Source organism: Lepidochelys olivacea, assembly GCF_965140295.1.
Source record: "Lepidochelys olivacea isolate rLepOli2 genome assembly, chromosome: 10".
Taxonomy (NCBI): Eukaryota; Metazoa; Chordata; order Testudines; family Cheloniidae; genus Lepidochelys; species Lepidochelys olivacea.
The window spans coordinates 32,082,104-32,108,914 of NC_140420.1; the positions used below are offsets into that span (position 1 = coordinate 32,082,104).

The following is a 26,811-nucleotide window of genomic DNA, read 5'->3' on the forward strand; positions in this document are numbered from 1 at the left end:
CAATGGCTGGCCAGGAGCTCCCCTTGACAAACCTCACCATGCAGACAAACTGCACCATTGCGCTGCCTTGCGCTCTGCCACCTGGCATCATGAAGCCATTGGCATGAAGCCCCTTTGCTCTCACCTGGAGGAGGCAGTGGTGGAGGCTGGTGCTGGCTTGCGTTCTTGCCTGCCCAGTGGCCGTGGAATCTGGCTTTCACCCGACAGATGCTGCAAACGGCCATGCTGTAAATGAAAGTAAAACTGCTGTCGTACAGCTCCGCAGGGGCCTCTGCAGCCTTAGGTTGAGAGCATTTCTCTATCATTTGAGCCCTGCAGACTCTGAAGTCACTGTCTCTTCTCTGAGAGTTGGACAGTGCAGCTGCAGGCCAGGAATATCCAATCACCATCAAATAAACTCTGCCCCAGGGTGGCTCACGGTGCTCTGTGAGGCCTGTTCAGGTGGCTGGCTATGCTGCTTCACCTCAGTGGTAACTCATCTCCCAGCCTCTCTGAGCACTGACTCTTCTAGCTGGTAGGACTGTGGACCTCAGGGTGTCCAGTGGCTTTCTCTGGCCAGCTGAACCCTGACTGCACAGGACATGCAGCTGCTTCACTTCTCTGGTGTAAATTTACCTGATCTGGTGCTGATCCCGTAGTGGAGTAGAGTGTACACAGGGGATGAGACCGAAGAGGTGGGGGGTGCAGGTGGTGAAGGGAAATGAGGTTAATAGGAAGCAATCGCTCTACCCAGATGGACAGGATGGGAGCCAGGCAGCTGAGCCCATCACCCTGGGGTAGCATTCACCCTACCTAGCTCATGTTCCTTTGCTATAGAGCCAGCTCATCGGTCTGTCTCCTGTGCCCTCATCAACTCCCTCTGCCCCATTCAGCAATCAGTGTCCCAGCCAGGTCCTTTTCTCTGGCCGACAGCAAAACATTCTGTGTGAAACAAATAAGGGTGAGCACGGATCAAAGAGGAACCGAGGCCAAGATGCCCAGACCTGGGGGCCTGCAACCAGGCTTTCACATTCACAGCTCCTAGCTGGAACCTCCTGCCAGCCCAGGTCCCATCCATACAGGTGTCTAAATATGGATTCAGGCCCCCAGGTTTGAACACTTTGGCCAAGGTACTCAAGAACCCATTCAGACCAGTGAGCAGGTCACTAAGCATCAGCCAGGCCAGAACCCTCCCGCATGTCCCATATGTATGGCAACGGAAGACAACCCCCATGGGATGCCCCCCCCTCACTCCAAGTGCTCCGTGCCCCTCCCACTCCACTTCTGTGGGTGACAACAGGAGGTGGTTTGAGGTGGGAGGTATCTGGGTTGGGGCAGTGCTGGAATGTGTACCTCCATCTCATGTGCTGCTGGGGGCTTTCAGAGACCTTTCAGAGGAGATTGTCCAGAGCCCTCAAAAGTACTCTGTTGGGTTTGGTCTTGCATTGGGTTCCCAGACCGGGGGGCAGGAGGGACAAGCCAGCTGGGTGGTCAGGCTCTTCCATGATACCCAGGGGGGAGGTTTCTCTAACCTGCTAGTTCTGAGGAGCCCCCACAAACACCCTCCCCACACCCATTTATCACTGTGGTCCATGAGGCTCTGGAGGCCTGGGCACACCACTTATACCACTTTGGTGCTGTTATGGCTGCTCCATAGCATGCAGCAGGGGAAGGGTTGGCTCCCCAGAGAGGTGCTCGCTGCCTGCAGCATTCCTCCAACCCCTGGGGAGGGGCAAATCTAGGGGTGGAGATCAGGTCACTGGCAGTGCAGCACAGGGAGCCCAGCACACTGAAGGAGGGGGGACATCAGCCCCAGGATCTCCTGGCCCCAGTGTTGGGAGGGGCTCCAAGCTGTGTACTAGCCTCAGTTACCCTGGGGAGGGGATCAAAGGGAGTTCTGTTGGCAGCAGGCACCTCTGCATATTCAGGCTCATTAGACAGTCAAATCTCCTCTGGCTGCAGGGAATGTAATAAAGCGAAAGCCAAAGTGACTGTCTCTACATACCTCACCCCCTGCTTTGACGACTGTGGGACATATGGACAGTGCAGTCTTCTGAGAAGACATGGCTACCTCTACGCTGGCTGCAGCTGTAAAGCTGGTGAGTCCCCTCTCTCCGGAGCCTGGGCTAGCCTTCTGGCAAGCCTGCATATCCACCCTGAGGCAGAACTTCCCCTTTCCTGTGTAGGGACTCTGACATGCAGGCAGTGGAGTCCAGGGGCTCCCGGAGCTGGAGAGTGTAGGGTGAAACCACCGCTCCCCATGCAGCCCCTGCCCGGGCAGTGCTCAGAGACCCTGTGCTAGTGAAGAGCACTGGAATAACCCACCTGCAGCAGCTACAGCCACCTCCAGCTTGGAACAGCTGGGGAAGGGTCCTCTGGCTGCAGCGCTTGCTGGTCTGGGCCCAACTTCCCCTTCCTTACGAAAGTAGCTCCAGGACCATGATCTTCCAGTGGCATCACTAAAGGACAGCAATGCAGGCACTCCTGGGCCAGGCTAGTGGCAGTGAGACAAAGGCCTCTCACCCTTAAGAATGCAGTGATCCACAAAGAGCGCCTATATGTTTCTTGGTCTTATGAGCCGTGAGTCTGTATCAAATAGAAAATAGCCCAAGGAAGATGAAGGATGACTTTGCTGGTTGCCTCTGTGTGTTTAGGCCCCGTGTAGCCATCAGGGGGGTGCCTGTTCCCTGACTGTCGCAACATGTCTAAGAGTTGCAGCGTGGATGGGATAGAGCCATGTCCTTGTAGACCTTAGCCCAGTTCCTGAGACATGGGTAGGTCCTACCTACCCTACAATATTCATTTTATTATGATGAAATCAGCACTTGGAATTCACAGATGGGCTTCTAGACTTTCCTCCTAAATTGCAGAGCTGGGTGAACCCCTCCAAGTCTTTTCTGAACACATGCAGGCACATCAAAACCAACTTCTCGGACCATTGTGTTTGCTTTCCATGAGTGGCCCAGCAGGGCCCGTGAATACTGGAGAGTGTTAGCCCGAGCTCTGCAATTCCTAACTGAACATTCACCCTACAAACCTGTTCTGGAGAGTGACATCCATCCAGTCAATCAACAGAATTGGCATCCAATCAAAACTAACCCGCACTCCTGGACCTGGGACTCTAAATGCCTCAGAGCAAGTGGCTGGCAAACCCATTGCAGTCTGGGGTTTCACAGTAATTACTTCACAGATCCTTCCAGCTCTGGACAAACTTGAGAAAATCATAAGCTCCTCACAGTCACAGAGGTGTTATTTGCCCAAAACTCCTGGCTGTCCTCGAATTCCAGCCAGTTGCTTCCTGGCTGTCTGGCTGCAGCCATGTGGCCCTAGAGCGAGAACACAGCCTCCTCTGTAAACTGTGGCATTGGTTTACAATCCTGGTTCTCTGGCTTTGTAGGAATCTCCCCCTTTGAGCCCCCAGCCACTGGAGAGCATCATGCCCCAAGCCACTGATCACTGTGTCTGAAAAATAGCTTAGCGAGTTGAGAATGCCTGGAGATGGAGAGCCCTGACTTCCAGGAGGAATTGACAGACCCACTGCAGCCCATCTACAGCCATCCCCGATATTCCCCACTGTACAGGAGCAGTATGGAAACCTCTCCAAAATAAGGGTTAGGCTCTGTTGGGATGTTCCCTAGGCTTTGGGGTCTGGGCCAGTGCCAGGTAAATTGGAGACTGCACCCTCCCGGGGCTAGCGCATCACTGTGTGCTGGGGGCGTGCTGAGAGCAGGAGTGTCACTGGCTGAAGGTTTCAGATGGGCAGTTGGAGCCATGTTAGCTGGGACCCATGGCTAAGCACCAGGAGCAGGAAGAGGTCTAGTGTCCATTTGTCTCTTGTTACTGCTAGCCAATGCACATTGCCTGTTGGAATCACTGTGACCCCAGCTCAGGCATCCTTCCTGAAGGTGCAGCCCACCTCATTCCCTGCCAGGCTGAGCTGCTGCAACAGAGCCTGGAGTTGCAGGAGCAGGGGAATAGGCAGATGGCTAATGCAGCAAGTGCATTCGGTCACCCACAGAATATGGAGAGAGGAGTTTGAGAGGGATATGGAATTTATCACGTGTGGGGGTGGGTTGTGTGTGCCTTTGCTAGGGAATCCTTGGGCAGCTGTTGGCATGTTATGGAAGCCCTGGTGATGTGCCATTGTAACCTCTCTGCTGTGTTCCAGGTTGGGGCGGATGGAGCTGCACTGATAACACTAAAGCCCAGTCTGTCGGCTCACAGAATCTGGCCACCCTTCTGCTCACTCTCAGTAACCTCATGTTCCTGCCAGCCATTGCAGTTGCTCTGTATCGCTACTACCTGGTGGAGGCCTCTGTTTACACCTACACCATGTTCTTCTCCACGGTAAGTCATGTCTGTTTGCTCTGCCACCCAGCAGCAAGTTGGTGCGGGGTGTTGGGCCCTCTGCAGAGGCTATAGTCACTCCACTACCCCCACCCTCAAAGTGATGGCTCCTGTAGCCTGCTTCTCTATACCTGAGACGGAGAGGCTTAGCAGGAGGGTGCTCTCTTCCTATAGCCTGCACCGTTCTTGGGAACGCTCACTGACATCAGCCGGGCACCTCCAGTGGAGAACAGACCTGTTAAAATACACATGCCTGGCCCCATGTGAACCCTCTGCCTGTGCTGGTGAACCTGACAGGGCTGCAGCTCAGTCCAAAACTTAGCATGAAAAATATCATCAGCCTTCCCACTTCCAATGTCATGTTAGCATCCCAGTTGGAGCCTGATCAATGGGAACCATGGGAGAGCTGTGCGGGGGTGGGGTGCTCATCTTGTGTGTTAATTACCCTGTCTCCCTGTGAGATCAATTCTCTCTGTGACTGGGTGTACCCCTCTGTAGGGCGCTGAAGCAGACATGGACCATGCAGGCCTGGGGGGCAGCCACACTGCACTCAGTGACAGCTCACGCTCTGCCTTGGCTAGCTGGGATAGTGGCCTGGAGCCTGGACCTTCCACTTAGCCCATGAGAGGGCTTATATCTAAAGTAAAGCAGAACAACCCCTCCACTCCCCTACTCCACACAGCAGATTGGGACAGAGCCCTGGAGAATACACCCAGTGCTGTTCCTAGTTCCTCCCCCACTGAGTGCAGGGAACCCAACAAGCCAATGAGGCAACTGAATCTCTGCAAGGAGGTGAAGGGGAGGCATTAGTCAGGACTGAGCAGGGTGGCAAGGAGGTCTGCAGAAGGGGAATGGGGGTGCTGCTACTATGACTTGAAACAGTGCAGTCTCCAAAGAACAAGATTGCCAAGCCTCCCCTCCCCCCATCCCGATTCTTGGGCCCTATGGGTGAACTGCAGAGCAAAACCTCCACTGCCTTCAAAACCTGTTTGCTTTGCAACTCTTTTACACTAGAAATATCAGGTGCTCCCTTTCCCCTCTCAGCTGGGGAACTCTTGGCAAGATCTCTGGGTGACCTAAACAGGGATGTCATGTGAGGCTGATCTGTCCCAGGCACTTGCAGATGGGCTGCCGAGTCTGTTGAGAAACCAGCATTTCTTCCCCATCAGCACTTGGCAGGCCTGTCACCAACAAATACAGTTCAAAAGCAGATGCTCTCCATGCCTGCAACAAGGCACCAGGAGACCTTCCCTGCAGGTACTCGTAGCTCCAGGGCTGAGCCTTCTGTATTTGTCTACCAACTCCACCCAAAAAGGAGCTTGTCGGCCTTCTGCTGCACTTGGCTCTTCTTGTTCCCTGCCTCTAGTTCTACCATGCGTGTGACCAGCCAGGAGTCGCTGTGATGTGCATCATGGATTACGACACTCTGCAGTACTGCGACTTCCTGGGCTCCGTAGTTGCCATTTGGGTGACGATCCTGTGTATGGCCCGAGTGAAGAAAATCTTAAAATACGTGAGTAACGGGCATTCACTGCACAAAGCACCAGTCACCCTGCAATGTGAAACACTCAAGGATCAGCACAAGGGCTGTTGTTCTGCTCTTAATTCCACAGTCTACCAGCCAGTCCAACCCATCTCCTACAGCTGTAGACTCTCCATTCCTGTTATTCCACAAGGAAGGGTTCTCCTGTAGTGCGTCCATATGATTCAAAGGCCTGCCCTATAGAAAAGGGAATCGGTTTCACAACATCAGTTTAGTTTAAAAGCCAGTGCAACATTTCTAATACAGATAAGCACTAAGGCTTCATGTTGAACTGCAACACTGGCATTTCCTGACTTCCTGAGCGCTGGGCCATGCAGCCTGCATCAGTGTTGGGGCGTGGCCTTTTGCATTTAAATTCCAAGGAGATTTTGAGAGAGCCCTATTTCCATAACTAACTGGTCCAAGTGTTCAAAGGCCACTGTGCTCTTGGGGCGCAAGTCAAAGGCCACTGTAGTTAGTGGGTAGTTTCCCACTGACATCACTGGGCTTTGGATCAGGCCGGGGGTGACGTAGCAGCACATGGCTTGCCAAAAGCTGACTAGCATTGCAGGCTCCATGCCCACTGTTGTGTGCTGCTCTGCGCCCTTGTAGAATCATAGAATAACAGACTTTAAGGTCAGAAGGGATCATTATGATCATCTAGTCTGACCTCCTGCACAACGCAGGCCACAGAATCTCACCCACCCACTCCTGTAACGAACTCCTAACCTATGTCTGAGCTATTGAACTCCTCAAATCGTGGTTTAAAGACTTCAAAGTGCAGAGACTCCTCCAGCAAGTGACCCGTGCCCCACGCTGCAGAGGAAGGCGAAAAACCCCCAGGCCTCTGCCAAGCTGCCCTGGAGGAAAATTCCTTCCCAACCCCAAATATGGCGATCAGCTAAACCCTGAGCATGTGGGCAAGACTCACCAGCCAGACACCCAGGAAAGAATTCTCTGTAGTAACTCAGATCCCACCCCATCTAACATCCCATCACAAGCCATTGGGCATATTGACTGCTAATAGTCGAAGACCCCTAGCCCCTTCGTGGCATCCCCCTTCAGTTAGCTGTAGACTATTACGCATCTCCTTTATTTGCCCTCACTGAGCCAAATTCTGTCGATTTAGCTCTTGTAATCTCTCCTCAGAACTCGGCTTCTGCAGCTTCCTGACTATTTGTGTTGGGGAAGCGCTGTGGAGTCCAGCCTGGGCCACGCCCTGCTGTGTAAACACACAACACCAAGACCGTCCCTGCCCCAAAGAGATTTTCTGTTGCTTTTCTCTGACCCCCTCCAGTTTCTCAGCATCACGGGGTGCTCAGCACTGAACCGGCTGTTCCAGAGCCACATTGGTGGGGCGGGTGTGGCACTTCTCTCGGCCCAGGCGGCGTTTTTTATGCTGTGCTGTTGTATCCCATCCAGATTCCGGCACCTCTCTGCAGGATTCTCCCTTCCAGGGACCCTGCGTTTGAGTTAGGACATTGGCACCCACAGGAGCCAAGTGACAGCAGTGCTGTGCAGCACCTTGTAAAGCAGTCTGGTAGGTATGTTCCTGATGTCAGTGTTGTCCTCTCATCTTCCTTAGGTTCTCTTTGTGCTGGGGACCCTGTTAATTGCCATGTCCCTGCAGCTGGACCGCAGAGGCATTTGGAACATGATGGGCCCCTGTCTTTTTGCTCTCATCGTCATGATCATGGCATGGGTAAGTGACTGCTTTGCTGGGGCTGTGCTCCATTTGTTACTGCTTTGAGAAACATGTTTTTGACAAGGTGGGAGCAGGGAGGAGCTGCTGCAGTGGGTGAGTGGGATGAGATCCCTGCCTGCCCTGATGAGCAGGCCTCAGGCAGCCTCTCCTCTGTCCATGGATCAGGGTGACCTGGGCATGCACTGACCTTGGTGAAGGGGAAAGCTTAGGTGCTTTCAACGTCTGTCTCTTCCTTAACTTGTTGCCATAAGTTAACTGAGGAATTCCCAGGTTACCAGTCCTGGCCCGGCCCAGCTGCTTTGGCAGCTCTAACTCGCCGGCATGTCTCATGGTCAAACTTTGATTGCTGGCTACATATGTGCTCTGGGGCTTTAAAGGTACAATAACCGTGACTTGGGCATTGCCTAACTCTGTGTGTTTTTAAATGTGTAACTTGGTTGTTCTATTAACTGAAGGTATTTAGGGCCCTGAATACAAAATAGGTCCAGGCATTGCATCATGCTGGGGCAGACTCTCTCAGCTTCCTTCCTCAGGACTGACATGGTACAAGTGACCTCTCTTGCTGGGAGGTGCAGACCTCTTAGTTATCGGTTTGTTCCCCTCCTGTCTGGATCCCTGGGTACCAATGTGAGCGTCTGCTGGTCCCCACAGAAGAGGTGGGTCTGTGCTGCTATAACCCTTCTCTGGTATTGTGCCTTTAGGTTTACCATGGAGTGAAGCGCCGCCATTGCTACCCCACCTCATGGAAGCGCTGGGTTTTCTACCTCATTCCAGGGATCGCCTTGGCTTTCGTCGCCATCTTGGTGTATGCATTCATGGAAACCAATGACAACTACTACTACACGCACAGCATCTGGCACATTCTGGTGGCCAGCAGCGTGGCTTTCCTACTCCCGCCTTGTGACAAGCATAAGAAGCCCTGGACCTGGTCACAGAAGCTCATCTGTCGCTATCAGATATGCAAAAATGACCGTGAGGAGCTCTACACGGTGACCTGAGTCGGGCTGGCGGGTGCAGGGTCACAGGCCAGTGGGATGGAGGGCTTGCTTGGGCCCCTCTTCTCCAGACCAGTGAGAACTGCCACCTCTGCATGCTCAGAAATCAGTAATGCACTTGTTCGCTAGCCAGGGCAGCACAATGACAGGAGCAGGTTTGACTGTGCAGATGCTGGGCCTCTGCCTCCGGGGAAGATGGTGACAAGGAGTCCCTGCACCCTTCCACGGGATAGGGAGAGGCTTCTAATGTTTTTTATAAATGAAGGAATAGCCTGCATCCACATGCCACCAAAAAGACGAGAGCTCCATTCCCTTCCTGCCATGGCAACTGGTCTGGGGCTCACTGTTACCAACCATAGCAAGGACTCTGGCACCAGAGTGCCTCTCCCAATGCCAACTCCTCGCAGAGGGCTTCAAGGTGGTGCCTGGCTTTGTTTCCACCAGGAGTTCCTGTGATCTCCCCTCGCTTTGCCATGGTAAGGGCAACTATCCCAGCTGTTTATGAGCTGGAGCTGGTGGCCTCTTTCAGCAAGGCATGTCTGTCTCATCTTGGCATTACTGGGGAGCTGCAGGGGTGCAGTGGGCTGCCCATCCCAAAGCAAAACTATGGAAATAGAGGCACACTGTGCTCACGTGTTCTAGAAAGAGCTGCCCCTTTGCCCATCTCCACGATATGCTGAAGGGTGCGAGTCCATCACACCCTGCTTTGTGTTGGGGGAATAATGACTGACATGGAAATTCTGCCACTGAAACAAGAACCAAACCCCAGATCAGGCTACTGCTTTCTCTCTTGTTCCTATCAAGTGTCAGGTCAGCAGCTGCTGGAGTTTGTTTAAATGCCCTTCGCGGCTATAGCAGTTCTTGTGATTGCAGTAGGTAGATGAGAGAAGGTAGGTGAGTCCTGGATAGAGGGTCTGTCTTAGGAGGAGGGGCCAGAATGAGACTGACATCCCATGTATTGGAAAGCTGTGTCTTGCTGAACATGGTGGGACAAATTTTCAACCTGGCCTTAACTAGGCCTCCCTTTCCAGAGGTTGAATTATTTGCATCCACAGCTGAGATCATGCCGATGTCAAAGTGCACGTACCAACCAGGGGGTCAGACACCTCAGCAAACTAAACTGCAGGGGCAAAATTGCAACTGCAACTATTTGTATGGCAATTTGTGGCAAGCAAAAGGAAGCCAGTGCCTGAACATCTGGCCTGGTGGATGTTCAACGTATGCAACTTCTGGCTTTTCCCTCAGGGATGCTGACTATTTTATACTTAGATCTGGTGTGACTAGAGGGTTGTATATTTCCTGTATACAATATGGAGTCTGATTGCTATTTGACATCAAGGATCCTTCCTTCACAATGATCAGCTGCAGAGGAAGACAGCGAAGGCTCTGTTTAAACCCTGTGGTTGGGAGAGGGGAAGAGAGTAAGAGCTGTTAATTAAGGGCACTTTCTCTGGGTAAGATTATTTGGCTTTTGAAAAATAGCCCAGTATTTTGCCAGCTGCTTACAGCCTCCAGCTTTACCCTTCTCTAGCAACTAATCCAGCCACCAGCTAACAAAGTTCCAAGAAACTCTCTTCAGGGGGGCTGGGCTAGATTTGGTGCAGGTAAATCTGGGGAAGACCTGCAAGCTGAGTTGACCTGCATCTTGCTCCTGGAGTAGAAGCAGAGATGAAAACTTCACATTGGTTGCCATATTTCTTTACAAATTAATTTTTTCAAACAGACATACAGATGAGCGAATAACACTCATTGTACCTAGACGAAAAAGCCACTAATGGAAGGAAAAAAATGGTTATGGCTATTGCAGGTTGTTTAGAAACACTTGTATCTCTTCACTCCATGCTACAGGTAATGTGAATTTGTATGGAAGAGGCTGAGTGGTAACACTAAGTGTTGTGGTAGTCCGACTTTTTAGTTGTTCCAAGCAACATGAAGACAGGATTTTTATATTGAGACATAATGTCCCAAATCCACTGGCCTTTGTTGTTCTGCTATAGGCTTGGGTCTCTGTCTTACTGTTCCTTTCACCTCCTGTAGCAATGCTCTAGTTAGTAATTTTGTACCTTGTTGGAGCAGGATTTCAAACACTCTGGGATTCCTATAACTTAATCACCAGTTTTTAGCGCTTTCTCTTCAGTTGTTACTACTTAGTTGTAAGCTGAGCACTGGCCTTAGAGGATTGTAGTACATTGTTTGCAACTCTTTCATACATAGAATGCTGCATTTGCAGCCAGGATGCTGCGCATTAACTAGATGGAGCAATAATACTCTAATTTATGCCTTTTTAATATCGTTTTCAATGCTGTGAAGCACATTGAGCTTTGGGATGGCTGGGGGGTAAATACCTGTAATTATTTTGCTAGTTTTATTCCTATTCATCCTCAACACTATGATTGGAAAGAATTATCTTGTATAGTTTTACTGGGAGAAATAAATACTTTGTCAATTACCTCGGGTAGAATTTGAGCAGATGCCAATATTTAAATACTTGATTTTTTTGCTGTAATTTTTGTGGTTTAATTTTATTTTATATAGTGAATTTTAAAGCTTTTCGTTTTTATAATTTAATAAATGTAATTATACTTGAGATCGTCCAATCCGCAATGGCACTTTCTGGAATGGGATTTTATATTTGTATGTCTAAGGCAAGAAATCAAATAAAAAGCAAAACCAAGTTCTGCAGTCCCAGCCAGTCTCTTCTTTCATGGGGATGATTGTGTGGTGATGGTGTCCTGGAGGCTGAAGTAATCTCTCCATAGAACAAGCTTAGCATAGACAGCAGCAGTGCATGTTCCCCCTTACCCACCAGTGAGTCCCCTTTCCTGGCTGTAGGGAACCCACTGTGTGAGGGAGAAGAGAGTTCAGGCTTTGTGGCACATTCAGTCCAGGGCCTCTCTGCTGAGACCATGTTGGTGGCTTTTGTGGTGTGCATAAGTATCCAGTAGGAACTGGCCTGGAAGCACCAACCTCCTTGCACAAAGAGCGCTGAACAGGCAGGCAAAGACATGGAAATGATCACTTCCTGCCAGGATTACTGGCAGAAAAGCCGAACCGTGATCTCCCTTCCTCATGTGGGGGAACCCTGATCAAACATCTAAAGCAGCATAATTCAGTGGAATTGTTCCTCCCCTATTGCTTGTGAGGGTCAGTGCTGACCTCATGCCCCCATCTTCTGTCTCTTGCTAAATGTTCTATTTATATTATTGTAGCTGGGTCCAATTTTCTGGTGTAGACTAGCCCAAAGACTCTAAACTCTTGGGACTACATCCAAAGGGCCTATGAAGTCAGAAGGCATCGGCCCAGGACAATAGCTGCAGACAATGGATTAGCCATTCCATCTCACTTTATATCTGGAACAGAAAGTGAGTAATGGCTGGTCTACACTAGCATTCTTCCATCTACCTAGTACCGCCTCTTTGGGAGGTGGATTTATTACAGAAAAGGGAAAACCCCTCTTGTCACTGTAGTAAGTGTCTACACTGAAGTGCTACAGCGGTACAGCAGTAGTGGTTAAGTGTAGACATAGCCTAGCAAATGGATAATCCACCTCAGTTTAGCAGGTGCAGCCTCCCATGCACTACGTACTAGAGTCAAGAAGGAGGGGATCGTTCCTGAAATAGGCACTTCCTCCAGCCTCCTCCAAAGCCAAGTGCAAAGCTTTGTGTGGGAATTCCCAACTCCAGCACAGACCTCAGTGAGAATGACTCTTCACAGCACAGTGGAGAATGGCTCCTCCTGACTGGAACAGGAGTTCTGTGTTTGCCTTGTGCGTGAGCCATAGTACTCTCCCACATTTCATAGGCCCATTTCTGCTCATGTGCACAAGGCAAGGACTCACTCCAGAGCAGAGTGAGGGCCAGCAGGGCCGTGGGAGAGTGTGGTTGAAATGTGATGTTCCCCAAAACATTTACTATTGCGTGGGACACGGCTGGCTGCTACCCACCCCATCTCACCCTGCGCAGGCCACCAGCACTAGCAGCTGAATCACAAGGTCTGATGCCGCTGAAAGCCTAAAGCCACAGATGCAGAAAACTGCAGTTAGCAGACTGCACAGCTCTTGCTACTCACCCTGTACAGGCTGTCAAAGGGCATATAAATATACTGCTTTCAAAGCAACATCAACCAAGCCAGAAAAAATCACTCTTATTCCAGAATAAGAGCATTCACAAAGGGATTTCTACCCATATAGCTATAGTGGTATAATTATACCAGTGAAGTCATGCTTGTAAATTGTCTACAATCCATAGTGTCTGATGGGGGAAAAATAGGAGCCGATGAAGATAAAGCCCTGCTTGAAAATAAAGCAAGCAGAACCTTTTGTGATGCTGGCAGACCAAGTGAGATCAGGGTCCCAGGCCAATTCATTTGTGTTAACAGAGATCAAAGTGTTTAAACACCAGTCTTGTACAAACTTCATGAAAATTAATGGGATGTAACTTGCATTATTTTCACTTGTCTGTGTCCTGCTATAATGTAATAGCAAAAGTTTAGTGTCTATACCCCTGTAACTAAATAACCCATCAAGAAGTCTTGTGAAATGCTAATTTCAAAGCAAGCTGCCATTGTGCATGATGGTCAGAGGTCAAAAGACTAAGTGCATTCCTCACTCCTGGGCATCAAAGGAAAACCCCATGTGGGTAAAAACAGCTTTCTTTCTGGGTGAAGAAACTATAAATATGATTCGAAGAAAGCTCCTGTATTTCTGGACTGTTTGGATTCTTACAGGGACAAGTACCAGATGGAAAGCAGAGATCCCCAGAGACAATCTGGGTACCCTGAAAAGACTTTTGAGAAACTAGCAGTTTATCCCCTCACTGCCACCACTTGGAACTACAAACTGTACCTCACCTGTTAATATCTTTTATTATCCGCTTTAACCTCTCAACTCTTATTTCCTTTTCTTAGCTAATAAACCTGTAGTTACATTACTATAGAATTGGTAGCCAGTGTTGTCTTTGGTGTAAGATTTGGAGTACCAATTGATCTGGGGTAAGTGACTAGCCTGTGGCAACTAGGAGCAACCAGATATAGTGTGATATGGGTTGGCGGGGGGTCTCAGGGGGTTGGAGTGTGGGGCTGGGGCAGGGCCTTACCTCCGGCAGCTCCCAGTCAGCAGCACAGCCGGCGGGCAGAGACAAGCTTCCTGCCTGCCCTGGCACCGCAGAGCCGGGAAGCGGCCAGCAGCAGGTCCAGCCCCTAGGCTGCAGCCCTCGCCCGCAGGCACCGCCTCCCCCAGCCGGTGTTCAGGGCGGGGGCAGCGGGCGTGGAGCGCCTGCCCGCCCAGGAGCCAGGCATGCTGCCGGCTGCGCCCAGGGTCACAACAGGGAGGGACCAGCCTGCCTTCGCCGGGCAGCCGCGCCGCCGGGATTTTTAATGGCCCGGTCCGGCGTGCAGAGCGGGGCGCCGCGGTCCACGGCCCTGCCCTTCCGCGAGGCCGCACTGGGCCGGGACCCGCAGTCTGAGAAGCCTGCCCTAGAGCACTTCCCGAACGACGAGCGCCAGTGGGCACCCGGGCCCTGGGGGGTGGGTCAGTGGCTGGATTTTCTGCATCTTGGAGGTGGCGCCCGAGCCTGACCCCTGGACCCCCCGACCTCAGGCCCGCACCCCTCAGCTGGAGCTGGGCTCGCCCAGGCCCCGCCCCTAGCTCCGCCAGGCGGGGGACGGGCTGCGCCCTGGTGCAGACGCGCTTTGGTCCGCTCCTCGGCTCTTCCCCGGCCGCGAGAGGAGGGGACGGGGCTTGCGAACGACACCAGCGGCGGCCAATGGGCGGGGGGGGAGGAGCCTCGCGGACAGGGCCGCGGGCTCGCGGGTTCTGTTTCCGGTGGCAAGAGGAGGGCGTTCGGCCTGTCCGCGCGAGCCGGGGGGGTGCCGAGGTACGTGGGCTGCAGATGGGGGTGGGGCTGCGGGGGAGCGCAGCAGCGAGGAGAGGACCCTTCCGTAGACTTCGGCGGGGGCGGGAGGGGCAGCGACGCGCTCTCGCTCGTGGCCGCGGTGAAGGTGGAGGGGGCAGAGCCCCGCAGGAGCTTGCGGGCACGAAGGCGGCGGCGGCCCCTGCTGGGTTGGGCCCTGCTGGTCCCGGGTTGTCTTCCCCGTGGCTGGGCGTGAGGCTCGTTCTTCCGCCCAGGTGAGCCCAGCCGGGCTCTCGGGTCCTGGGCTGCCAGGCCCCCAAGGGTGCCGGCTCGCCGCAGCGGGGGGCTGCTCTCGCGGCTGCCTGCGCTCTGCGGCGGCCGAACTGATGCGCCCTGTTGTCTGCTCACAGCGACCGCTGCCTGATGCCGCTGCACAAGTACCCGCCGCGGATCTGGGACGCGCTGAAGCTGAAGCAGGGCATCTACGCCCGGCTGCCCGCCCATTATCTCAAGTCCCTGCAGGATAACACCCAGCCCACCCCCGTTCACTGGAAGCCCCTTGGGGTGAAATATAAATTAAATCCCGAAACAGGCCAACGGCAACGCGTGCAGGATGTTCCTATCCCCGTCTACTACCCCCCCGAGTCTCAGCAAGGGCTCTGGGGAGGAGAAGGCTGGATTTCCGGCTTTCGGTATGCTGGCAATGACAAAGTGAGTGAGTGAGTCTGGAGTGCGGCTGAGCCGCATCTGAAAGGGAAAACACAATAACTACCCCTCTACGCCGACGTAACGCGACCCGGCATAACTTGGGTTCGCCTACAAGGCGGGAAAGCTCCAACACGCTGCCGGGCCAGGGCCGAGGGGTTGGATCTCCCCCGCAGGGTCTGGGAGGCGGGAGCTGGGGGGGGGGGCACTTTTGGGGGCCCCGCAGTCCCAGAGTGGCCCGGGGGATTAGTGGGGGGCTGGGAGCAGCCTGCTCTGCTTCCCTCGTCCCGGCCCCAGCTGTGTCGCTCAGGGGAGGGGGCTTGGGGGAAGGGATTCCCCCCCGCACTCACCGGCAGCGGCGGAAGCGGAGCAGCCCGGCCTCAGCCGGCTCCACTCCGCCAGCTCCCAGCCACGGCGCTCCACTTCCTGCCGCAGGTGAGTGCGGGACCTTTCCCCAACACACACACACACACACTCTTCAGTAGCAGGGGTTTTGGGTGGCAGTTACTGTAACTCTTATTCTCTTTTCTTCACCAATAGTATCCAGGCTTCCAAGTTGGGGTTTATTGTGCCTCTTTCTTCCACCTGCTCTGATGAGAGCATCATGTGAACTGTAATCTACTATACTTTCATTTGTTAATCTTAAGAAATAATTCCTGTTTATGCAGTGTTGTAATGAGCTGTGTAACCAAGACCCAACCACATGTGCAATAGGGGTTGCTGCATCCTTAATGTTGCCAAGGCTGAAAAGCTACAAGACAGTAAGAGGAGAAGAGTGCTAGGAAGCAAAGTCATAGCTAAAGTCAGACAGTGTGAGGAGTGATAAATTTAGCCCCAAGTGGTTTAGAAAGGGGCCCATGCATCCTGAAAGTCATTGCTTTTTACCTAGTGTTCTGCAGATAATTTTATGATAGGAAGCAGAGTTTGGGAGGGGCATGCCAAGGTCAATTCTGGCCATGAAGTTTGGAGGTGTATTTCTAACTGCCTAAGTAATGACCTTGGTAACTAAAGAACTGAATGTAAGCCACTTTATTTCTCCTTTTGTAAGGCCATGGATCTTGTCTCCTGTTTACATAGAGAGTTCTTGCCTTTGACGTATTTATTCAAGATGTGCTTTATGTAAAACCGTATTTTCAAACCCATAGACTGTCCTATAACTTGCAGGCCTGTTCCTCTGGCATTTGACTGTGTTGAACATAGATAAGAGACCTTGAGCACCAGCCTCTTAACTTTAATCAGGAATAAAGTTAAACTTGTGCAGTCTAAAAATGTTATTTTCAGCTTGGCACCCTTCACTAGTTTATAATATGAGACCAGGTACTAGTCTAAGTTGTTTCATTAAGGGTGATGTTTAAAGTACTGTATGTGTTTATGGTCTGTGAAAATGATACTTTATTACTTCACAGAACCTGCTACCTGTGCATATTTAGTCTTATCTGTTGACTTCACAGACCCAAACAAGTTCCTACTCCTCTTGGTTCTGCAGTGTCAGTACAGCTCTGGAAGAGAACTGGTGCCTACTCTTGTTTAGATGTGTGGCAGTTCTCCAAAAAGGGCGCTATTTTTAAGTTTAATGTATCCACACTCACACTCACATTATGTATTTGAAAACTTATTTTGTGTGTGTTTAAGGTGAGGTATGATGTGGCGCTGTCAAGTGGGGCTGCAAGCGTGTAGGTAAGGTGAAACAGTGGTACCCAAAATGAGTGTAACTTTTTTCAGAGTTCCAGAAACAGTGCAACATAACTGACCATGGTTTTTCTGTTTAAATTAATTTCAGTACCTTAATGTCATGCTTATTGGTCAAAGCTAGCAAATGACAACGTATTAAAAGATTTTTGCATGGGCAATTTTCCCCCCCAGAAATGATGCTGTTTAGCATGTGGCAAAAATGGCTAATATAAACATATACTAACATGAAATATTTTCACATCACGTTTTATTTTGTCAAAGTATATCACATGATTATTATAATGTTCTATATTTTCAATTGCAATTTGCTGATCTGATCAGTCTCACACTGAAGATTGCACACCACTAGCAGTAGATTAGATACCCATAGCTTGTGCTTTGTAGTGGGTAATTCCTAATATGCTTCTCCATTTGTGAGCTTTTATACATACAATGTAGCATCTAGTCTGCCTGCTAGATTTTAATTTGTACTTGCCTATGCAACTACCCACTGAAATATTCTAGAAACTATTGTTTTAATTCAGTGACACTTATTCACAGCTCAGTATTAGTGTTAGAGATGACAGCTTCATATTATGAATATCCAAAGGCCATGGGAGAAAGAAGTGGCCTAACAAGAAGTAGTGAAGACAAAGTCCACAAACAAGTCCTTGCTCCTGCACTGAAGAAGAGCATGTTACAACTCTTAACAACCATGTCAGCAACAATAAGACAAAACACATTTGATCTTCCATTGCACCCAGAAGAGCACTATCAACATATCTGCTGAACTGCATGTCACATCAGATGTACAAAAGTCTCTGCTGCAAATAGCAGATGTTGAGGAAGAACAAATGGAGAGATTTGAGAGAGATGAATGATTGCTCTGCAATTTCTTATACATACACAGTTCTGCTTATCCTGTCAAACATGAGAATAGACTCTTAAAATCCACGGCAGGCTTCTATCAGGCCTACATATGCCTTTGCTCCCAACAGTAATGATGTTGACTAGAAATGTCAGCAGTGCTATTACATTTCAATGATACCTGTACAAATCTGTTAGACTTTGTTTAACCCTTTAGATCAGTGGTTCTTAACCTTTTTTCATTTGTGGACCCCTAAAAAAATTTCAGATGGAGGTGAGGACCCCTTTGGAAGTCTTAGACATAATCTGCGGACCCCCAGGGGCGCATGCACCACAGGTTGAGAATCACTGCTCTAGGTTGTAACTTCAAAGCATTACAGCAACAACAAAAATCCAATTTTATGTCTTGAATTAATGCAACTAACAGAAACAAATGCAAATATTTCAAAGTGGTCATTTTAATGTGCTGATGGTGACATTATCACTGTTTCTATGGTAATGGCATCAATTCACAGCTTCACATCAGACCTCATCTTAAAGTAGACATAATAAGCTTTCAAATGATGTACCGGGGCATATGTGTGTGTAGAGAAAGTATACTATGTCGACCAAATTGGTGGTGTTTGCTGCCCACCTGTTTTGCAGCATATTCAGAATTGTCGACTGAATTCCAGTGTTAGGTTTTAGTGTTGGTGATGTGCAAAGCAGAAAGAGCCCAGCTTAACTATCAGATCCCAGGGTTAGTGTGCAGGGCTGGCAGGTAGAACAAATATCATTTTACTTATCAGCTGAGCAGACTTGCTCTGGAATTACTGAGACCCAATACCCACAGACTTCTCCAGTAAACCCTTCATTCCCTTTTCAGCAAATCGTACCTAGATTTAATTTCTGCACCCAGCAGGACTTTATTCTGTAGTTCCTGAAAGGCTCTGAGGGCCAGATCCTCCAGGATATCAGGTGCCCATCTCCCATTGAAATCTGGTGGTAGTTGAGTACCTAAATACCTTTTGAGAATCTAGAGCAAGTTCTTGAGACAGGAATAAATCTGTTGCACAGCAGAGCTGACAATAATTAGCACTGTGTTTGTCTAACCTAGGTGTGTGAAACCAAGGCTTCCACAGACAGCAACAGTGTGTCTACTTTCCTATGGTGTGATTAGGCTTCCTGGCTCAGGGCTAGTCTTTGGAGGTGTTGGGATGCCAAACAAGCCACATTTGTGCTTTTTGTAAGAGTTCGTTTCATTCCTAGTAATCCCTTGATGTGTCCCTAGGATGGTGGGTTCTTGGGTCTTGGAACGGCATTGTAATGTCTCCAGCCTTGGATCAGAGCAAACCTGAGTGCGAATGAAACCTGACAAACGCTAACTGGCAAGGAGAAGGTGATGTGGGGGAGCAGGTGGAAGTCATTGGGTAGGGGGGCACCCCAGCTTAACTCAGTTGTGGATCACGGCAGCTTGCCAGGAGCTTAGTTTGCATAAAATGGAGTAGATTGCAGTGGCTGTGAGAAGTACTTTCCAGCATGCAGTGTAGCCTGGCTGCCCAGATTGAATGCTGGGTTCTGAGGTCTCCACATGTTATATCTGTGGTTGAGCCCTGTTTGTCCATTCCTGCCTTAAGGACTCTGTGACAAAACATAGGCTCTGTACTGCCATGTCCAAACATAGCCAATGTTTGTGGGTGCCATTGTATAGTCTCTTCTGAGTAATGTGGCCATTAACAGAGGGATGATTTATTCTTTGGGAATCTTGTTTGTCCCTATTAGCTCTCAAACAGACTGAAGAAGACTTGGAAGCCGCAGCTTTTTGAGCGAGAGTTGTATAGTGAGATCCTTGACAAGAAACTGACCATTACAGTCACCATGAGAACCCTGGACCTGATCGACGCAGCCTATGGATTGGATTTCTACATCCTCAAGGCAAGGCACATGTGTTTCTGCTTTGCTGAGTTATGTGGGAGGGTAGGCCCTTGAACTTTTCCCAGTGAGATCCACATCAGCAACTTGGCAGTCACCACAGTGCTGCACCCAAATCATGTAAGTGGAGCTGGTTGCAAGCACCCTAACCTTAATATGGCAGTGCAGCCCTAAAGGTCCCAGCCTGCAATGCTCCGTCTTGATTTTGGCATTAAATGTTAGGGCGACTGTGACTGTATTCTAGACTTCTCTGACTCAGGGGCCTCACTCTGACCACACTTCAGAGTGAGTTGAGTTCAGTGTAGATGCAAGAGGTTATTTCCAGCCTTAGGTGGAAACAGCTTTAGGTCTGTCCTCAAGTCTTTCTAGTGAGAGCTTCAGCAACCTCCATGGGCAGATTATTCCACAGTTGTGCAGCTGTTTGAAGCATTTTCTTAGTGCCTAGTTTAAATTTCTTTTCTGGCTGTTACTACAAAGCTGCCTGTAAAATAGTGGGCAGTACTGAGGAGTAGCCACCAGTAGGTGGGGGAAGGAGGACTGACTGTTTCACTGATGTTGCAGAAAAGTAATTTACAGTCTTTTGAATCCATCCATCAACATCAATCAATCATCAAACTTTATTCCTTCAGACTCCAAAGGTTGATCTGTGTTCCAAGCTAGGGATGGATTTGAAACGAACAATGCTGCTACGGCTCGCTCGGAAGGACCCTAGCCTGCATCCAAATGATCCAGCAAAGAGAGAGGCTATCTATAACAAGTATCAGGTGGGTAATTCATCTGTTGTTTATCATCAGATCTGTACAATGAAGCTTGTGTCCCCCTCCTAACTGGTCATGTTTCCTAGGCAGTGGGGTGATGAATACTTCAAGATTCTATTCTCAGGAGGGTAGAGTCAGTTTTTTTTTTCTAATTCTATTGTTTAGCCAGTTGTCATTTTACATGGGCTGTTTGCTGAGTGCACCTTTGACTGGTCAGAAGGGGAAAGGCTCACGTTTTCGGTGTTAGCCAGAAAGACCTTGAAATGATCACTGGGCATCTAACATCACCACACAGAGGGGCCATCTGAGCTGCTGCTGCAGTGAAGCCCTATATATGTGTGTGGGGGATACTGGTAACATTTAATGCAGCTCATGCATTGGAGATGCACCTGCTGAAGTAAGTCAGCACAGAGCCAGTGTTAACGTAATACCCAGTTCCCACAGCTATTCTGACGTTCACTATGCTGACCTAAGATAAAGCCTGATAGCTTGTGTCCAATAAGAAACATACCTATGTTTGCTAAATGGAAAAGCACTAAGCTTCAGGGGATAAACTTCTTTGTTGGTCACCAGAAATGCAAAATGCTCAATTCTTTTTACCATGATTCTGTTCCAATTAGCTCCTTCCAGTTGCCTGAGACAGTCCCACAGTCCTACTGGAGCTAGTCACTAGCTTCCCCAGTAAAGATTGTACCATTAACCTTTTCCTCTTGTCACACAGGAATTTGTGATCCCAGAAGAGGAGGCTGAGTGGGTTGGGCTGAGTTTGGAAGAAGCTGTGGAAAAGCAGCGACTTCTAGAGAAAAAGGTGAGTTCTGAGTTATATGGGAACACAGTGTCCTGACTCTCACTTGGGCAGCACCCACTGGCTGTGTATCCAGTTGCTTTACAAAGAGCCCATACAGTGCTCTCATTGATCCTGTGCTCTGAGTTGGGCACCTCTGAAGCGCCACGTTAATCAGCACAGCTAATGTGGACATGTTTTAAACAGGGGATGTTTAATGTTGGAATGATTTCTTTGGGGGTGTTTAAGGGTCAGTTACAACACACACACCCCATACCCTGTAATGGAAATGCTTTGGGTCTGCTGGCTTCTTTCTTTTCAGAAGGAATCATTCCTCTGTGCCCCTTCTCGGTCACATCCATGCTGCTTAGGATATGTAGATATGACTGTAGGCTCCATCTCTCCCCCTGCAGCCCTGTCAACTCCTCAGTTTCACTTGCTTTTCAGAAATACTCATCTGGAGCTTCTTAGTACTATGAGGTAGGGGCTGGGGGATCCCACAGGCAGCCACAATGCATCTCAGCAGCCTGCAGAGTCTGTGCCCCACACTCATCCCCAGTACTCCCCTCCTCTCACCTGTTTGCAACCTCAGCGGTCACAGAAACCCACAACATGGTGTGGCTAGTCATTCCTGAACTTCATGGAGGATGGGATTCCAGGCCACCAATTCCAGGAATGGGGGTATCCTGTAGTAGCAGAGAGGAAGAAGGGACAGAGCATGGAAGGGTAGACAGTGGAGGCCAAGGGCAGTTATCAAAAGGCTTATGTGATAAACTCAGGACAGATGGCTGGGAGTAGAAAACAGTCCCAGAAGGTTAAAAGGCCCTCCTCCCTATCAGCTGAGGAGGGGTAACTACTGGTCAATCAGGTTCAGCTGAGAAGGGGTTACCAGAGAATCAATTAGGATCAGCTGAGAGGGAGTTACCTGAGGTCAATTAGGATCAGCTGATTCCAACTAAGGGCTACCTGAGACCTTTTTAAACCCTTCCCTGTTGGGAGAAGAGGTGGGAAGATAGAGAGAAGGAGTCAAGCTGCCTGTAGGCTAGGAGCAGCAAGACAGCTAGCCTCACCAAGAGGGAAGGCTGCATTCCCTCCCATAAGGGAAGAAAAACAAGCCCAAAAGGCTGGCTGAGAGAAGGAATGGATTGCCCCAGCATCCTAGAAGGATTGTTTTACCCAAGCTCGTCTCACCAAGTGTCAGGGTTCCTTCCCCACTCTGAACTCTGGGGTACAGATGTGGGGACCCTCATGAAAAGCCCCCTAAGCTTATTCTTACCAGCTTAGGTTAAAACGTCCCCAAGGCACAGATTTCCTTCTTGCCATGGCATCGCTGCCACCACCAAGTGATTTAACAAACAGTCAGGGAAAGGACCACTTGGAGTCCCATTCTCCCAAAATATTCCCCCAAGCCTATACACCCCCTTTCCTGGGGAGGCTTGAGAATAATATCCTAACCAATTGGTTACAAAATGATCAAAGACCCAAACCCCTGGATCTTGGAACAATGGAAAAATCAGGTCCTTAAAAAGAAGGATTTTATTTAAAGAGAAAAAGGTAAAAGGATCACCTCTGTAAACTCAGGCTGGTAGTTAACCTTACAGAGTAGCAGAAAATTCAAAGAGCACAGAGGAACCCCCTCTAGCCTTAGTTTCAAAGTTACAACAAAACAGGGATAAACCTCCCTCTAGCAAAGGGAAAATTCACAAGTTGAAAAAACAAAGGTAAACTAATACACCTTGCCTGGCTATTACTTACAAGTTGGAAATATGAGAGACTTGTTCAGGAAGATTTGGAGAACATGGATTGATGTCCGGTCCCTCTTAGTCTCAAAAGCGAACAGCCACAGAAAACAAAGAACCCAAAACAAAACCTCTCCCCCGCCCCAGATTTGAAAGTATCTTTTGTTCCCATTGGTTCCGTTGGTCAGGTGTCAACCAGGTTACTTGAGCTTCTTAACCCCTTACAGGTAAGGAGGAGTTTAGGCTACCCCTATGGTTATGACACCAAGGCTAAAAACAGCTGAGGCTGGTGAGACTGAGAAGGTACCTTGCCACGCTTAGGAATCCTCATGTGGAATCATTGGTCTCTAGCCTTACCTGCATGGGTCAGTACTTGTGCTCTTCTGTGAACATACTTTCTTTTTGAGACATCCTAAACAGATGAGACACAGCTGAGGGGGAAAGGAGGATGCCAACATTTTGGAGGATAGAACTAAAATTCAGGGGGATCTTGATAAATTGGAGAACTGGGCTGTAGATGATGTAATGAAATTCAACAAAGACAAATGCCCCCAGCCATAGCTCTGCCCTCATTCCCTCTGCCCCCAGGCCAGCTGTGCCTGTACCCCCAGCTCCTCCCCCATCCCCAGTTCTGCCCCCAGCCCCGCCTTCAGCCCAAGCTCCTCTGCTGAGCCAACTGTGCAGTAATTCGGGGGGGGGGGCACGGACAGATTCCATTACTGGTTGGGGGGAGGGGGGAGCACAACAGGGCACCACTGCTCCAGGTCTCTGCTTTCCCTCACCACGCACCCCTACAACTCCAAAGTACCTTTTTTCTTCTTAGTCTCCTTCGCTCTTCCTCTGGCCCCCTGCTGCTATTTCTTTTCTCCTGTTTGACACTCTGAGTGCCTTATCTCCCAATCTGTTAAACTCCTTTGGGACTTTGGCAGAGGTGAGATGGTCGGGGTGTTCTGCTGGAAATTAATGGCTGCCATCAGCTGGTCTTAAAATCTCTACAATTACAGAGCTTGTTAAAGCTGCTAGGTGTGCTAAGCAGATGTGAGGGGCTCTGTGCACCCCATTTCCCCTTTCTGATTTTCCCCAAAATCAATAGGGTTCTGCCCATACATGGGTAGAACGTTCCCTGAAATTTTGGAATTGATCAGATGTGGTATTCTGACGTTACAACTTTACTTCCAGACACAGTCACATGCCATCAAGATGAGAGCAGGGCCCTGCTTTGCTCAGCTGGTAAAATGATCCAGCCCCTCCAGTATATGACCATCTGCTGTCCTGCAGCACTGACCTGGCTGAAATTGCTTGACATGTACAGCTGAATGGACAGACTGGTCAGTTTTCACCATCCCCCCTTCGGGATTCTAAGTACCACAGCCCAGACCCCACTTGTGCAGCCTCTTCCCAGGTTGCTGTCTGGTCTCAGTCCTGCCCAGACCTCTACCTATTTTCCTTGCCCTTCTTAGGGCCATTTCACTTTCAGCGAGGTGATAGTGACCAAAGTTCTATTCAGAGGCAACAGCAAACTGCTCAGTAGAACACCATGAGATGTTGTGCATCACTTTCTACCATATGTGCTTATGGCAGAGCATTGCGCAGGTTCAGAGTTGTGTGTGAGAGAGAAAAGACTGGGTGATTTTTTCCCAGGGTACATTACTTTACACTTACTTCCATTGGTCACTGTGATCTGGGGGTGCCTGGGGCAGTCCTCACTGGAAATGCCAAGGGCAGGGCAGGCTGCAAAAGGGAGAGCAGATACTCCCAAAACAGGTGGTTAACATTGAAGTTAAGCTCATCAACCAGTCACAAACTGTGCTGCTGATCCCCCACGCTGGTTATCAAGAAGCAAAAAAAGAAATCACACCGCTTCCTTTATGCATGCCAGTTTTCTTGGCTCCCAATCAGCACCTAGGTCCAGTACAGTGAAAAGTTATTTTAAACTCTGCTCACAAATACAAAAATGTTCTTCTGACCCCAAACGGTCAGCCATGTCACCAGGTCAGTATAGGTTTGGAACTTACCCAAAATATCACGCTGCAAGCCAATCATTTAGTGTCTAAAACTAAAGGTTTATTATAAAGAAAAAGGAAAGAACAACAAGAGATGTTAAATGGTAAAACAGTCACATACATACAAAGACTTTAAAGTCCGTATTTCAGGTCCTTAGCAGTATTGGTGAGTTTACTGGCTTGAAAGTTCCTCTGGAACACATCCACAGCTGGGTGGGTCATTCAGTCCTTTGTTCAGAGCTTCAGTTTGTAGCGAAGTCCCTCCAGCGGTATGAAGCAGGATTGTAGACAAAAGGGAGAAGATGAAGCTGCTTTTTATAGTCTCTTCCCATGCAGTCTGTGCTTCCTTTTTTTCAAACAAAAAGCTGCCCAGCATATGGCTTGGAGGCCTCAGAGTTCTGTCCATAGGCATGCCCCTACATGCCTTGCTGAGTCATAAGGTGTATCTGCCTTCTCTCAATGGGTCAGTTGTCTAGCTGATGGTCCTTAATGGGCCATCAAGCAGGCTAGGCAGAACAGACGCCCAAACTGTCTGTGGGGGGTCACCCAGAAGCATAGCACAAGTTTTGAAATACAGACATACATATCTATAACCCATAATACAAAGGTGACACACACATATAACCAAGATTATCATATTTGGCAAAATATAACATTTTTGCAGATACCTTATATGGCATATCTGGTGCAACTCATTACAATTTTACAATATTGATATTCAGAATATCCTTAAGTGTCCCCCAGATTCAACACAGTGTTACAGTCACCATGCTGCCTTTTCCTCCTAAACCATTCAGGAATGAAGCCGTATCCTTCCATGGGAGAGAGGGGAAGGGCTTGGGAAAACATCCCAAGGGTGAGCTGCAGGTTAGTGAATGGAGATGAGTCTTGGTGCTGTAGTACAGGTAGCGAGAGGCAGTGTGTGTAAAAGGTAAGGACTAAAACACCCATTAATGATTGTTCATGGTTTAACTAGTACAATGGCTGTTGTACACTTTACCCCTTCCCTCTTCCTGTTGCTGCTCAGGTTCAATTTCTCCTTAACCCGTTTTCTCTCTCAGGACCCTACTCCTCTTTTTAAAGTATACGTGGAAGAGCTGGTCCAGCAGCTCACGGAGCAGTCGCTTTCTGAATCAGCAGAAGTGAAGAAATCCTAGCTAGGAACAGCTTCCTGTCACAGATTGTGGAGTGCGTGGCCTTCTAGGACTGTTGATTTCAGTAGCCCTCCTTCTGCCTCCTGAGTCATTCATGCGACAGAGAAAGGTATGCTGCTGAGGAGTTTGATCCAGAGTGATCATGGCTGCTATTACTCTCTAGCAATAGTGGCACAAAGTGAAGCCCGAATTTAGAAAGAAAATGGTCCCTTTTGGTCAGTGGAAGGACTTACCCCATAGCTTCCTGTCATGTGCCTGTTATACTGACCAAAGTGACGCCATCTGCCTCTGCAAATAATTCCCTTTGGGTCTTGAACTGGGAGCTGATTCAGATGCTTTGAACTGGATTCCTGATGTACAATGAAATGTACTTCTTCAGGGCATCAATAAATACCTTTGTATCTGATAACCCTAATCCTCACTGCCTTTATTTGGTCTGTGTAGCACAGAATGAAAGCTTTAGGGATGAAGCAATTTAGGAGTTCAGGTCGCTTGCCCCAGTTTATATAGAAGAGCCGACTATTTAACATCTGAGATTCTGGGCTCCAAAACAGTGACACACGCACCTGTCTGCCAGCAGATGGAGCAGTGTTCTCAGCCTGGGTGGACTGTATCTGTGTGTCACTACTACACCGTAATTCCGGTTGCATTAGGGTTCAGTTTGATACGAGATTTAAATCTTTATTTTGTAAAAATCTAATTGAAATGGCTAAAACCAAACCCTAGAATAAAGTGTAAGAGCTGTTTGAAGCATTCGTGGTGGTTTGATGAAAACTCAATACAGAAAGAACAAAGTTTAAAAATCACCCGCTTTGCCATTAT

At 49.3% G+C, this 26,811-nt stretch overlaps 2 protein-coding genes across 3 annotated transcripts in view; both read left to right on the top strand.

The window, feature by feature from the left end:
- PGAP6 (post-GPI attachment to proteins 6) overlaps nucleotides 1-9,892 on the top strand; it is a 43,769-nt gene extending 33,877 nt beyond the window's left edge. The window contains exons 9-13 of the mRNA XM_084642377.1: nucleotides 1,942-2,078; nucleotides 4,148-4,326; nucleotides 5,693-5,839; nucleotides 7,434-7,550; nucleotides 8,255-9,892. Coding sequence (XP_084498503.1) covers nucleotides 1,942-2,078; nucleotides 4,148-4,326; nucleotides 5,693-5,839; nucleotides 7,434-7,550; nucleotides 8,255-8,551 — 877 coding nt within the window. The 3' untranslated portion in view covers nucleotides 8,552-9,892. The remainder of the gene's footprint in view (nucleotides 1-1,941; nucleotides 2,079-4,147; nucleotides 4,327-5,692; nucleotides 5,840-7,433; nucleotides 7,551-8,254) is intronic.
- Nucleotides 9,893-14,275: 4,383 nt separating this feature from the next.
- MRPL28 (mitochondrial ribosomal protein L28) lies at nucleotides 14,276-26,398 on the top strand. Of its 2 annotated transcripts, none has more exons than XM_084642378.1 (6): nucleotides 14,276-14,421; nucleotides 14,808-15,108; nucleotides 19,402-19,554; nucleotides 20,181-20,315; nucleotides 21,031-21,117; nucleotides 25,897-26,398. In XM_084642378.1, the coding sequence occupies exons 2-6, from the start codon at nucleotides 14,821-14,823 to the stop codon at nucleotides 25,990-25,992; spliced, it is 759 nt and encodes a 252-aa protein (XP_084498504.1). In that variant the 5' UTR covers nucleotides 14,276-14,421; nucleotides 14,808-14,820; the 3' UTR covers nucleotides 25,993-26,398. The 2 variants fall into 2 exon arrangements, with proteins under 2 accessions (XP_084498504.1, XP_084498505.1); XM_084642379.1 differs by lacking the exon at nucleotides 14,276-14,421 and adding an exon at nucleotides 14,532-14,672.
- The last annotated feature ends 413 nt before the right edge of the window (nucleotides 26,399-26,811 follow it).